Source organism: Penicillium longicatenatum (assembly GCF_028827895.1).
Source record: "Penicillium longicatenatum strain IBT 33135 chromosome Unknown contig_2_segment0_segment0, whole genome shotgun sequence".
Taxonomy (NCBI): domain Eukaryota; kingdom Fungi; phylum Ascomycota; class Eurotiomycetes; order Eurotiales; family Aspergillaceae; genus Penicillium; species Penicillium longicatenatum.
Window position 1 is genome coordinate 334,250 of NW_026643120.1, and position 14,128 is coordinate 348,377.

Sequence of the window (14,128 nt, forward strand, 5' to 3'; positions counted from 1 at the left end):
CCCAGGAATACCCAATGTATCTGCAATGAAAAACAACGGACCGAATGAACATCGAAATCTGTACAAAAAAAAAAACATCTAGAATCCAGCAGGGATTCGTTCCGAGTCATTGACGCCATGTAGGCCTGCACCTAGGTTCTGCGTGCACTCGACAGTCCAACTCTTCGGAGTGAATTTATCAACAATGCTCTTGAAGGCATCGAGTGTACAGAAAGTTTCATCTCCGGGGAGGTGGTTCTCGGGCTTGGCTGCGCAGCCCGGGATAATCACGGGCTGGTCATTGTAGCGGATACGAACATAGTGCTTGCGAAGAGACTCGCGGGCCTCATCCGGGAAAGAGTCCAGCGGTGCACGCGCGGTCGCGGACGGCGCATGCTTTTCCTCCACAGACTTACCACGGCCGAACATCGACGAGAAGACACCCTTCATAGAGACAACGGCCGGGTTGGAAAATTCCTCAAGAACAGTACCGGCTTCAGTACGGCTGCTGGGAGCTTGCGAGAAAAGCTCAACAGCGATAGACGAGGTAAAAGGCGGCCATGAGCCGTCCTGGAAACCTCCAACGCTGGACAGAATCGCCGCAAGCGTAGTATCGTGGCAACCGCTCATCGCGAATTTAATAGCCTTGCTAGACTCCGGGTTACCAGACCCAGAAGCAGAAGTTTTACTGTGCCAGCCGCCGTCCACAGCGGTGCTGACCATGCGATCCACAACGTCGCCCATCAGACCACCAATGCCCAGTTTGCGGTACTCAGCGCTTTCGTTGTAGCCAGCGAACCATTCCTCAACCGCAATGCGGTCTAGGACAGCACGGGCCTTCTTGTCGTAAAACTCAGAGGGGAGCCTAGTGGCCGGTCCATGCGCATCGCTAGCATTAATGGTGTCCATGATGCCAGACAGACGGGGATGGGCATCAACAGCGACCTTGGGCGATGACTCAGGCATGTACTTGGACCACAGTCGATTCAAATAGTCCATTTGCTCGGATTCGTTCCCTGTAACAAGAATTAGATGTGACCATTAGATATCAAAGATTGATTCTTACATCGGGCAGCCGCGCGGTCAGCAAAGAGGCGAGCCAATTGTCGGAATCGTCGACAGTTACCCTCGTTAGGGAATAGAGTCTCCTCGTTCACAGGACGTGCGACAATCACCGGCGGTGGAAAGTTCTGCGTGCGGGCGCTGGTAGGGTACATTCCCCAGAAGGCCTGCTGCATAGATTCCAAAGCGCGGGGGATTGATGTAGCCCGCAAGTACATATCCTCGGTATCTTCCTTGATCTTGGGCATGAACCCAAGCTGGTCAACATAGAGATGGCGCAAGCGCTGACCGAGGGCATAGGTCGTCTCACGGCCCTTGTCTGTCAATTCACCGTGCTGGCTTTACAAGTATTAGCCAGTTTCCACGTATTGCAGCCTTTCCACAACTCACCAAATCGAATCAAGGTTACCGCCGGGTCCCGCCGCAACTCTAGCCTCGTCGTTGTCACCAAAGGTCTCGATTTTCCGGCGCCATTGGAACCCGTCCCAACTAGAGAGATCATTCTTGCTCGCCGCAATCTGAACCATGTTTCGCGCAACATTGCAATACGGCCAGTCTACCACCGTGGTCAGTCTATCGGTAACTGTGGACGAAGAGGTAGGAGAAGTTACATGGACTCAAGCCTGTCTTCAATGTAGGTTAGTAACTAATAAAAGACTTGAAGAGCTGGGCGTGGAGGTCATACATTTTGGAAACGCGAAGAGACAGGCGTACGTTCACCTAGAAAACATTAAGAATCGCGCCGACACTTGCAGGTATATAAGCTCTTACCATGACGGAGGAACTGCCGGGTGATTAGCTTCTGCAGTCTAATATTGCAGATTAACTAACTTACCACCTGAACCAGTTGTAGCTTCAATGCTTTCGGATAGAGCCGTTCCAGCTCCTCCGGGGAGTACGGCTCACGCGGGATGAGAGTCGTCATTGCTGGCGACGGGGGATGAGTCGAAACGTTGAACCTCTTGGGGTGCAGGATGACATCTGTCAGTGGGGCGGTGAGAGGGGGTCATACCAATCACCGATGAGGGGATCTTCACAAAGAATGAGTGAAAGACATCCCATGTAACTTCCTAAGGCATCATGAAACGCTATAGGTGTAAATAGCATCAAGATACAGCAGAAAAGATGCAATTTGGCCTTCAATTCAAAAGTCGAGCAATGTTGTTGTTATGCCGAGGTTAGCCGATTGTAGTACTAGTGGTATACCGCCAAGGCCTAGGCTCTTCGGGCACCTCAACCAGGGCAGCGCAATTAGTGCTACTGTAGTTTGCCATGATCCAGTAAGATAATGGTAAACTCCTGTCAGCTTATAGAGTACATCTTTGGCTGTATACTCGTATGGTCTTTTAATGGGATTTGATCTATGGAGTGGAATGAGAGGTGAATTTCTGGGCACTTATCAATGGTAATGGGTATATACAAGTCTTTTCTAAGTAAGAGTTCATCCCTCAAAATCACTGGTCTCCCATCCGCTTTCGCTTTCACTAGCACTGAAAAGGGAGTGCGCAGGCTTCTTCTGCTCTTCAGGCTCATCGACCACAGCAGTAGCGGCGATCCCAGCGGCAGTCGCCGCGGCTTTCTTATTGCCGCCGAACTTCTTCTTGTTCTTGGCTTTGCGAGCCTCCTCCAGCTCTTGCGCCTTCTGCTTCAGAAATGCGGATTTTTCAGCAGAGTGGCGCTCCATGACTTCGATTAGCTTTTCCAGAGCCGGAGCATAAGCTTGCGCGAGAGCAAGATCCCGAACCTTGATGCGCATGTAATCCATAGCTGCGGCTACAGGAGTGTTCTCACGAGGAATTTGAGTCTCGCTGCGAGGGAGAGGAGGTCGAGATTTAGAAGGGAATCGGATGTCATCAAGTAATTTCGCACCGGACTCGTGAGTAGCCGGCTCATCTTCTGGATCATCGAATGGAATGTCGGCACTGCTATTTAACTTCTTCTTCGCAGCGGCCGCTGCTTGCTTGGTCGACGCGATGTCGTCGTGGGCCATAGTGCCAGCCTTTTGGTCCACGTGGGCAATCTTTTGGTACCGTTGGCTGAAATGCGTAAGGAGAATGGAACGAGCTCCCATGCGTCGGCCAACCTCAATTGCCTCACCGGCAGTTGAATGGCGTTTCGCAAGAGCAGAGCCCACCATGTCGTCCTGGAAGGTAGCCTCGTGAATGAGAACGGTGGAATCGCGTCCAATTGAAGCAAACTTGTCCGACGGTCTGCAATCACCGGAGTAGGAGACCTTGAATCCGTCGGGGAATACAAGAGACATAGCAAGGGCACCGCGGCAATGCTTTACGTGGGTGGTAAGAAGGTCAGTCAGACCGGTGGAGGACTTAAGGAGGGGCGTAAGAGGCGACGATGCATCATTGAAATCGAGAGTCGTCTTGCCTGGCGCATCCCGACCGAATGGTGGCCCACCGTTCTGAGTATGCCGGTATGTAAACTTAGTGGCAATAGAGTTGTGGGAAGCTTCGGGGTGTGCACTGAGAGGAAGCACTTTATCGAAGCCAAAATTCTCGACTGAAGCATACTCCTCCAGCCAGGTAATCATCATTTCGTCGGAAGCCAAACATAAGCGCTTCTCTTGAAGAATTTTGGTAAGGTCAGTTTCAGGGTGGGCTGCTGGTTTAGCATCAGGCCCATAATTCACATGGTACCATGCCTTGATGACGGAGGCTGTGCCCAAATGGTGATCAGCATGCAAGTGACTGATCCAGATCATGCGAAGATTTTGGAAGACTTCTCGCAGCTTCTCTGGCTCGAACACGCGTTCCAGTTGACCCAGAGTGTTCTCACCGCAGTCCAAGAGGTAGTAACCCGAGCCAGGAGCATATACCAGGGTTGCAGAGACATTGCGGTACTTTGATGGAGCAGATGAACCCGTGCCAAGCGCAACAATTTCAGCATCTCCACCAGGGAGATCCTTTCGAATGGATTCCAAATGTTGCTGGAATTTGGGTTTGGCAACACGATTGCGAATGACTGACATTCGCTGCTCAACGGCCCTGGGAATCTGGAAGATAGTCTTGGCTGTGTTCAAGTGAGGAACGATCTCATCCTTGTTGAGTTTGAATTGCGGCTCCATATCAATGACAAGGCCTGGTTCAAGGCGCTGGAATGGAGAGTCTTGGAGCGCAGCAGGCTTAGTTGCGGGTTTGGGAATCAAAGCTCTGTTCTGTGGGAGAGTCACATTGTCGTGGACGGGAATGGAGTAGCTGTCGCCCTTCAGCCGAGCTAATCGGACAGCAGCTTCACCAGTGCTTGCAAGTGCTAAATAGTTCGGGCAGTAGTCCGTACTGGAAACGGTGTGCTCGCAGTGAGGCATATTCGCCACAAACTCTCGAATCTTAGGGTGATCACCAACTCCTGGACCCAATATCCAGACAAAAGATGAAAGTTCAGTAGTGACTGCAGGGGATTTCCATTCTGGTCGATTCACCAAAGAATCCACATAGTCAACAGATGGCACATCCATTATGGCAAGACCCTTGCCCAGACGCGTCGGGCCCAGAACCATATCTGGGGTGATTGTCTTGCCATCTTCCGATTGAACGCTCTCCCCCTTTGTCAGGGCAGCGAAAGCGGGTCCTTTCGGGACTCGCAATTCCATCGCCTTGGCTGGCTCAAACTTACCACGAATATCATGGTTACGAACAATATAGCAGAGCGCGTCACTTGAAGGGGTAGTGGGCGGCAAGCTCTCCACCTTCGCACCTGGCCAGGGCTGCCTGACGAACACCTTGATATCAGGCAATGGCAACTCCTCGCCTGGCTTCGGGCCATTATAGGGCTCCATATCCTTTGTCTCAGGATTGCGCACAAACATGGCGGCAGGCATTTTGACCTCGGCTAACGGGGTCTCAACCAGTGCGTCCATCTTCCAGGTCGAGTTGAACATATCCGTAACAACGGACTGTCGCACCATGGTATCAGCAGTACGCTGGTCAAGCCCGCTTTTAGGTTCAGGAGACTCCTGGAACTCATCCAAGCTCCGCTTCCGCGGACTCGTTGGCCGTGTCTGAGTGGGCATTTCGAAAGTAGTCAGTGAGTTTGGTCTGATTGGCAGCGCCCAAACCTTGATGTTCGCGTCAGACCATGTAGGCTTTTCAAAGGGATCCTCCGCTTCATTGCGGGCCTGCTTTGCGATGGATTCGGTGTCATATTCTCTCGTGAAAACAGGCGTTCCCTTCCTGAACACAAATCGTCGAGCAGTGGCCAAAGTGTGCGTTAGGTTCGTTGTTCCATGGAGTGTCAAATGGCTTTTTTGGACCGTCAGATCTTCCGCCACAGGGCCCGACAGAACGGTACCGTCTTTGTTTTTCTGGACAGACTGGTTAGCCGCTCGCCGGGCGGCCTTTTTCCGGTTTTCCTCCTCAGCAGCCGCATTGCCAGACGCAATAGCATCTGCAAGGGTCAGAATTATACCGATTAAGCCGCCGGTGTTGGCCCACTCAGTTCTTCCCGTAATAAAGACATCACTCAAGGAGGCAATTTTGACTCCACGTTCTGTGCATGCGCGCTGTGTGCCCTCCGATAATTGACCAAAGAAATATCGCTTATCGGGATAATGCAGAGAGAGGGCCGTGCCGGGCGTGTCGGCGGTCGGAGTTGTGATAACCTCGTAGTAGACCTTCATTGGTTTGGATTGCACCGAATCTGGCGGGGGAGTTTCAGAAGCGGGGTCTATGAACTTTCGATTGCAAAGCACGTATTTTGTAGATCCACTAGCGTCGGTCGTGGGGAGGAGGGAGAATTTTTCTAGTGTTGCTCTTGGCCTTCGTGGTCGAACCTGGGTGCTTGTAGAAGCCTGTGTACTGGCGGGAGCTTGGGTACTGGAGGGATTTAGATTCGGTAGGGTTTCAATCACAGAGCGAACATTGGCTAAGCGTCTTAAGCCTGAGGTTGAACGATCGTAACCGGGGATTCGATGTTGGGCGACGCGGGGATTTGCACCAAAAACAAGGAACGGAGAGCTTGCGGTTCGCAGGTAAGCGCGGGCGAAAGCGCCTGGAGAAGCGGCAAAGCGAGTACCGCGGGCACAGAGGGAAGCCAATTTGGCTGTTGAATGCGAGAAAAGGAGAACAGGTCCACGACAAATTAATGTGGTGAGGTAGAAAACTGGAGGGAGTGAATCACGAACTTTTTTTCTTATCGGCTCTGCGTCACGGGAGCATATCAGCACTATCTACGCAGAGCCGCCCGGATAACAGCAGATTCATTCGAGACCATCATCTCCACATTGAATACCGAAGCAAAATATCTACAGGAAGGCATCAAATCCTTTTGAAACACCAAGCAACCTAGCCCCGTTTTTTCATCTTTTCAGAGATGCAAAAGTAAGGAATCGCCCGATATAGCGGAGACGTCAAATCAGGTGCTTTGAGATGCCAGTGGTAGGTACATAACAGAGTGGGCTGTCATCGCCATCATCCCCCAGGTCATCGCAGGCGGTGTATCCCGGGGTGAGTGTTGTTTGTCCTCAGGTAAACAATGGAATAGGGTTTTCGGTTTGACAAGGTCTGTCGTTCGTTCAGATTGTGAAGCAAAGAGTTCTCGCACTCGTCGTAACCGAGCATTTGACTCGATACCTAGGTACTGTATCCACAGTCATCGATCACATGGGGTTTGCTTTTGCTTTTGCTTCGGTCATGTAGTCGAGGACTTTAGACGCAAGGGAGTATTTTGCCCTTGTTTGTCAAATCCAAAATTACTCCAAAGGCCATGATTCGCAACCCATGGGTCATTTTAGAATACCGAAATCGGTTGGCCATAGGTGCCCATTCCTTTGTACTCGGGGTGCCTTGCTGGCAATTGGCGCAGATATCAACATTACTGGCAGGGTACTTGACACCAAACACCTTTATAAATTTGTAGGTCAGGTACGCAACTTGGGCAACACCCAGTTCGTGATTTACTGGGGTTAAAACGTAGTCGATGTTTTCAAAGATGAGGTTCGTGAGCCTGCCGCTTTAGTATATACTTTTGGAAACAGAATTTCTAAAAGGAAGAGCCGCAACTTTAAATTAATGTCCCCTAGCATTTGTTCTACTAGTACAATCTCAATACTCTTTTGCGGGTCTGCCTCCAGCTAGTCAGGTTCTTGACTGACAATAGCATGGTGTTGGAAGGCATGTGTTCTGCTACAGTACAGTACTGTAATGCCCACGTTCAGATCTTCAACACTTGAATCCCATGACTGATCCATAGCTATGCGATAGGACAGTGCCTTTGGAATGCTGCTTTCGTGATGGTGACATTTGCGTCTGGTATTCCAAATGACCGATCTACAGGAATGTGCCACAACCAATGGTTGCAGCGCATTTTTATGCAGCACGTCGCACCTCCTCTGTGTAACAAAGAGTCAGCTCCCTTGAGTTCAGGAGAGTGACTGGTCAACCATCCATTCTCGGTTATTTTGAATGCCAAATAAGACCATAAGTAAAGTCAATCGAGACTGCTGTTGATCACTTGATTGCAAGCATGTACATGGCTCAGGTATATATGCAATACAGTTACAATCCATCATAGCCGTTCTTTCCGAAATCCAACGTCAAGAGGGACCTTATGCGATGTGGAAATATGTCAAAGATCTACAAGCTTCGTACGTCGTACAACGCTTCTATCACGCGCATTGTTCCCCACAGATTGACCTCTCTCGGCCCGTCCCTCAATCTCATCTACCGTAATGCCAAGTGTGGATTGTGTGACGTGTATTAGTCTTGAGGTTCAGATCCCTGAGGTTGCAGATCCGCCAATCCATGGGATGTCATGGGCGACACTAGAGCGCTTGAGTGGAGACACCTGCATGGCCTCCCAGTGGGGGAGACCGACAGCCTATCGTCTGAAATTTCCCCAGGAGCTTCGACCAATCCACAACGTGGCTTTGCAACGCTACAGATCCTCGTGCGGCCAGCTCAGAGCTGTACTATTTGGTGGTGTGGAACTCGGCAGTTATTGAGATCATTAGTCGAACCCGTGTGATTGTGGTCAACGCCACAGCTGAAACGATGCGGGGCCTCTTTTCTTTTCAATTCAGTCCAGCTCAAAATTTTCTCAAATGGTGGTGAAATTCCCTACTGGCCTTCGGTCTGCCGTGAAGTGTCCTGTCACCCAGAATGGCATCGAAAATTCCCCAACCGCCCGGGGTTCCCTTACTAGGGAATGTCCTGGATGTCAATCCCAACGAAACTTGGGGCTCTTTGATAAAGCTTTCAGAGAAATACGGTAGGTCAGGTATTAACATCAAGAAGTGCACACAATAATGTATTCCATAGGTCCAATCTTTAAGATAACCGTCCTGGGCAAACAGCTTGTCTTCATTAGCAATGTCGCACTACTAGAAGAGATATGCGACGAGAAGCGATTCCGAAAATGCGTGACAGGCCCAGTCGTGGAGATGCGACAACTCGCCAACAACTGCCTTTTCACTGCATACGACAACGAAAGCATATGGGGCGTGAGCCATCGCATCATGGCCCCATACGTTAGCGGGGCAGCAGTGGATAAATGCTACAGCGATATGGCAAACGTGATCCCGGACCTGACCAAGAAATGGACTTCGGGGGTCAACAAGAAGGTACTTTTCACCAGTGATCTCGACCGTCTATTGATGACATCAGTCATGCAATGCTTCTTCAACCAGCGGATTGATATCCTCGAAGGACCTGAGCACCCTCTCATCCACGCCTGGGAGTCTATCACATGGGAAGCAATGAAGCGACCTACCCGGCCGAAGATGCTGAATTGGCTGTTGTATGAGCGCGACTTTAAGAACAATATCAAGTACATGCGCGGATTCGCGACGGAGATCGTCAAGAGCCGGAAAGAGAATGCCTCGCAGGTTCGCGATGATCTTTTGAACGGGTTGCTTCATGCTGCCGATCCTCAGACTGGCGAAAAGCTTACCGAAACCCAAGTCATCGACGAAGTGGTGACCATGTTTATCGGTGCCGCGACCTCAGCCAATCTTGTCGCTTTCGCTTTATACTACCTTATCAAGAATCCGGAGAGTATCACCAAAGCGAGAGCTGAGATTGATTCGGTTGTCGGTCCAGATGAGCAAATACAGCTTGAAGACCTTAAGAAGCTACAATACTGCGAGAGTATCATCAGAGAATCTCTTCGGCTTTCTGCTACGGCACCGGGCTTCAACATTGAACCCATCCCCAGGGCAACAGATGATAAGAGTCCCGTTCTGCTCGCCGGAGGCAAATACCAAATCCCATATAATCAGGCCATGATCTGCATTCTCCACACTGTGAACCGAGATCCTGAGGTCTTCGAGAACCCAGAGACATTCAGTCCAGAGCGGGTTCTTGGGGAGAAATGGCATAACCTTCCTAAAGGAGCCAAGAGGAACTTTGGGAATGGTAAACGTGAGTGTTATGGGACGATGTGGGCGTGGCGTTGGTCTATCTTCACACTTGTTAGCATTCTCAAGGACGTTGATCTTGCGTTTGAAGATCCAAATTACGAACTCACTTGCAATGGGGCTTTCACTGTGAAGCCTCTGGAGTTCAACGGTCTTGTCAACCCTCGTAAGAGGTAGTCAGCTCATGAGCCACTGGTATCATTTGCGAAGTACTTTACTTCTGCGTGTATTTCGTTGTTTTTTGGACTGTGAAGACTCGATGCTCTCTTTCGTACAGCTGTATAGTGTTCCGGGCGAATGAAATGAATAAGCCATCGAATATCTAATGAAACATAGTGTATAGTGCAAAATATCTAGCTTTCTCATAAACCCATTGACAACACAGAGCCAAATCAAAGCCGTGTAATCTCCTCGTCCCCATCAATCCGACCCGAAACAGGTTGGGCAGAAGTCATCTCAATATCCCTTTGTTTCTCATCATGAACCGGTCTCACATCCTCCCCTCGATCCCGGCTCTCCCTCGTAAGTTTCTTTCGAGTCAGAAAGCTCCACAAGTACGCCCCATTAACAACCTCATGTCCACCATCTTTCTTGATCCAAACATTCCCAAGGAAAGTAGTCAAGATGACGGAAATCCACATGAAAGGTATCATGGCAATAAACGCCCACTTGATACCTTGCTTTGGATCCGACTGGTCAACCCCACTTTTGTTAGTGAAAACCGTCGACATGATAGTCAACCCAACAAGACCACCAAAAGGCAGAGCGAATGAGACCAGACATGAAATCTGGGCCGTCATGGCTGGGAAATAAGCGAGGCCGTGTAAAGAGGCGGGGTTCATGCGGCTACCGATACCGAAGCCTACTAGGGCCATCATCCCGTAGATGACGTTTGTTTGAGCGGCTTTGACGGCCCAAGCCAGGACTGTGATCCCAACGGCCGAGGCGAGGCTGCCGACTATGAGAGTGGGGAGGGTTTGGCGAGGCCAGATGTTTGACGAGAACATAGCCAGGTAGACACCAGCTGTGAATTGTCAGTTTCAGTTCACAGGGATAACAGTATGGGGTTTGACCTACCACCTAAGCCGGGTAGGAAGTATAGCAGGGACGTTCCAGCTTTACTTGAGCTGTTCCCTTCCACGAGAGCAAAGTAAAGATCCATAAAGTACATGACAGCGAACATAGAAACCCCCATCGTGAAGTTGATGAGAAATAGTAAGCCAATGTCACGTTGGGATATCAACTCCCATGGCATCATAGCCTTTTGACGGGGCAAGGCACGCGCCATGAAAGCACCCGGCACCATAAATCGCTCATAGACGACCCAAGCGATAGATAATATGGCACCGATAATAATTGGAGCCAAGACGGCCGCAGAATCCCAAGCATAATTACCACCAGCCCATGTCAAGGCCAGAATAAGAAGGCCAAATCCCCAAAGGAAGAGCATCTGGCCACCAAAATCAATTGTTGCGATCCGGGCCATAAAACGTCGAGAAACGGTAGAAAGATCCCTCCCTTCCAGCTCCGGAAGAGGCTGTGGGCCCTGGAGGTCTTTGCGAAGAATGAAGACTACCAAAATCATAGCTGCAACGCCGATAGGTAGGTTGATGGCAAAGCACCACCGCCACGACGCGGTGGTCAAGTATCCACCGATAACGGGACCAATGCTGAACCCGATGCCCGCCACGAGAGCAAAGATAGTCCAGTTCACCGCGAACTCCGAGAGCGAGACACCATCTGCTAGAATGGTCCGAACAGAGATATTGACTCCGGCTGCCCCGACACCCTGTAACGCACGACCGAGGAGAAGAACACTGAATGTAGAGGTTGGAGAACCGGTGCAAATGGCCGAGCCAATAACCATGGTGAAGATGGCGGCTTGGAGAGTATTGTGTCTGCCGAATAGATCTGAAAGTTGGGCCCAGAAGAACAGGGATGCGGCGGAGGTCAAGTTAAAAGCTGAGATGATCCAATTCAATTGACTGACTTGGTCTGGTTTGGTACTTCGTCAGTATCCTTTCTCCCTTTGCAGCTCTGATTGATTCAAGGAAGCTTACCAAAGTCTTCGGCGATGTAAGGTAGCGCAGAGGCAATGATCGTCGTATCTAGCGACTGAAGACAAAAAGGACCGAAGAGACCTAGGATCAGTTTCCAGCGGTAGACACGTCTTTTCCTCTTAGCAGCTTTGTTTTCTGGCGACGAGTCTTCTTTCTCAGGTGCTGTCTCACTCGCCTTGGGCACTACCCTGGGCTGTGCTTCCAAAGCATCCTCAGTGAGTGTAACAGCGGGTTCATTGTTGCCTGCTTCCTGTTGACGCTGTTCCAGCTTTTTCCTCTCATTGCGCTTCTTGATTTTCTTGTAGATCAAGATCATGATTGTGCGAATTAGAGCAGACTAACAAGGACAGGCTTGAATGATAGACCATTTTGCAAATAGACGAGCCTGCCCATCCTTATACGCCCATTAAATGTCCCGCACCCAATTCAGGGTCACGAAAATGCTACTCTATTGGTGTAAAGTGGAGTCTAGTCTCAAAGAGTGGAGTCGGCCGTCGCGAAATCTGACCCAATCTAGTTTAGCGCAGAGACCGCTAAGCCTCCAGCATTTTCGCACAGCTTACCATCCTGGGACCTTGGTTGTCATAAGGTCCAAGGTTCGTATTCCTGAAATTTTAACAAGCTTACTAGTAAGCCTGATATTTCCATGGCCTATCAACCGTGACTCGTAAAGGCCATAATATGTCCAGAAAGGTAGGCTTCGAACACGACTCAAACATGTCTATCTACTAAAATCCAAACTCAGACTAATATCGAAATTAAACCTTCGCTGCGTCCGTGCGAGGAACTCGCTGACCCAAGCAATTTCCCGACTGACTTCCTCGTTCTGTAACACAGCCACACTATTCAGTGCAGGCTTGCATCCGCGTAGTGGCGCAATGACAGCCAATAAACCCGCGCCGCCCATTTGGGGCTGACTTAGGTATTCGACTGACTGGCATATGTTCGTTACCATAGTGTATACTTCATCTGAAGCTTCTTGCGATCGAGATAAAAAGACAGAACCATCGACTGCGGCCATTTGATGGTAAGTTGTGGCGAGTTGGCGGTGCAACAGCATCATGGCTGACCAGTATGTAACTAGGAATTGAGCGACAAGAAAATTGGAGAAGTGGAACGAGACAGGGAATAACGTAGGCTGTTCGCCGTTGCTGTTGGGATTGCCTTTTAGTTCCAGTGTGGAGAGTTCGGGCCAGTATAGTGGACCGGAAATGGTTTGTTCGAACTCATCGTAAAGAGTTTGTAAAGCTGCATGAATCCCAAGGCATTCAAGACGGACGGTGTCAAGGGCCGCTTGAAGAAGAGTGTTGTTTTGGTCGAATGCCTGGAGTGCGTTGTCGAACTTGGAATTCACACCCACTATATCAGAAAGCAAATCCCACAATCTGTCAGCGTGAGACTTGGGTATCATGCGCCAGGGCTTCTCCATCCACTCAGGCTCGGATAGAAATGAAGGACGACGAGAATCCAAACATTTTAGAACCTGAATTTCCGAGTTTAGCAAATAAACTGATCATCGATACAGGAAGACAGCACATACCGTCTGTATTCGCAAAGCCAAAAACAACGCATGCCCCAGCGGCGACTCACCACATGCCTCAGGGCCTCGCATCTTAAGGAGACTCACAGCGCCCTTAGAATGAGTCCCATAAGCATTTCCTGGTCCAGGAGGCCCTTCACTAATCTCATAAAACGACAAAGCCATACAAGCCGCCAATGTTTCATCAGATAACCGGCTTGAAGGATTCCTTAATGCCTGCTGGACCTGAGCAAGGCTATCAATGTATAGAGAACGGCTCCTATTGACCAGTTCCCGATCACCATATATATGACCCACTCTAGCAGCGAAGAACGCGGTGGCAGACATTTCTAAAGCCGGTGACTGAATTGTTCTTCCTTGGAGCAGAAGCAGCCAATTACTCACAGAGTAGCGGGGACGTGAATCCCATGATTCTGCCGGCATGTGTCTGTTCATGAAGATATAGTGGAACTGCTCCCGCAACACCACATTGCTGGGGGCTTGCATGTAGCTAAGGGTAGGAGATGGAATATGTTGTGGTAGGCTGATAGTCCAAGCCACTGGAGCAGCCTTCCCGGTCTGTCGGGGCTCGGCCCTACGCCACCTCCCTTGATGGGTGATGGACGATTCTTCATGAGAAGCCGCCGTATTGGGTAAGACGACTTTTTCTGAGAACACGTAGCCTCGTCTTCGTTGATAGCCCGTGCAGAGGCGGTTGGAAGAGCGGCATTGCTTACACGGTACGGGACCTTGGTCGCACTAGTAATCACGTTAGCGCTCGGAATAGCGTGGCGAGTGGAGATCGAATTCAGCACACCTTGATCTTTCTTTGAAGGCATGTATTGCATGCTTTTGATCTACCTGGAACGCCGACCATGCTTGGTGATTATGCGGGGTTATGATGTGCAAATAGGACCGTGGATCTAACTCGCGGAGTGCAAGATTTAAGCGCCCGGCATCAATATTGAAACAAGCACCGGGCAACCACTAAGAAGTCGGGATATAAGGCACCTGTCAAGTTCGATGTGGGTGATCAGCGGGGTTGGCGGGTAGAAAGAATCAAGCTTACGATGACTGGAATCGATGTGGGCCTGGACTAATCTTACCAGGTCAGCTTTGGCAAATCTAAGTGGGGAGATAGTA

The 14,128-nt window shown here is 50.1% G+C and overlaps 5 protein-coding genes across 5 annotated transcripts; 1 reads left to right on the forward strand and 4 right to left on the reverse strand.

Moving 5' to 3' along the window:
* Positions 1-78: 78 nt before the first annotated feature.
* N7484_002644 (putative acid phosphatase) lies at positions 79-1,966 on the reverse strand (the record flags this gene model as incomplete). Its single annotated transcript, XM_057113064.1, has 7 exons — positions 79-995; positions 1,046-1,380; positions 1,432-1,597; positions 1,653-1,668; positions 1,727-1,761; positions 1,813-1,825; positions 1,877-1,966. The coding sequence occupies 7 exons, from the start codon at positions 1,964-1,966 to the stop codon at positions 79-81; spliced, it is 1,572 nt and encodes a 523-aa protein (XP_056973204.1).
* Positions 1,967-2,482: 516 nt separating this feature from the next.
* Positions 2,483-5,671, reverse strand: N7484_002645 (ribonuclease Z; the record flags this gene model as incomplete). The annotated part of the gene is made up of 1 exon (XM_057113065.1): positions 2,483-5,671. One exon carries the CDS (start codon positions 5,669-5,671, stop codon positions 2,483-2,485), a length of 3,189 nt encoding a protein of 1,062 aa, XP_056973205.1.
* Positions 5,672-8,150: 2,479 nt separating this feature from the next.
* N7484_002646 (uncharacterized protein) lies at positions 8,151-9,583 on the forward strand (the record flags this gene model as incomplete). The annotated part of the gene is made up of 2 exons (XM_057113066.1): positions 8,151-8,259; positions 8,310-9,583. 2 exons carry the CDS (start codon positions 8,151-8,153, stop codon positions 9,581-9,583), a joined length of 1,383 nt encoding a protein of 460 aa, XP_056973206.1.
* Positions 9,584-9,798: 215 nt separating this feature from the next.
* mfs56 (uncharacterized protein) lies at positions 9,799-11,782 on the reverse strand (the record flags this gene model as incomplete). The annotated part of the gene is made up of 3 exons (XM_057113067.1): positions 9,799-10,430; positions 10,484-11,401; positions 11,467-11,782. 3 exons carry the CDS (start codon positions 11,780-11,782, stop codon positions 9,799-9,801), a joined length of 1,866 nt encoding a protein of 621 aa, XP_056973207.1.
* Positions 11,783-12,187: 405 nt separating this feature from the next.
* N7484_002648 (Zn(II)2Cys6 transcription factor) lies at positions 12,188-13,862 on the reverse strand (the record flags this gene model as incomplete). The annotated part of the gene is made up of 3 exons (XM_057113068.1): positions 12,188-12,949; positions 13,007-13,744; positions 13,803-13,862. 3 exons carry the CDS (start codon positions 13,860-13,862, stop codon positions 12,188-12,190), a joined length of 1,560 nt encoding a protein of 519 aa, XP_056973208.1.
* Positions 13,863-14,128: the final 266 nt, after the last annotated feature.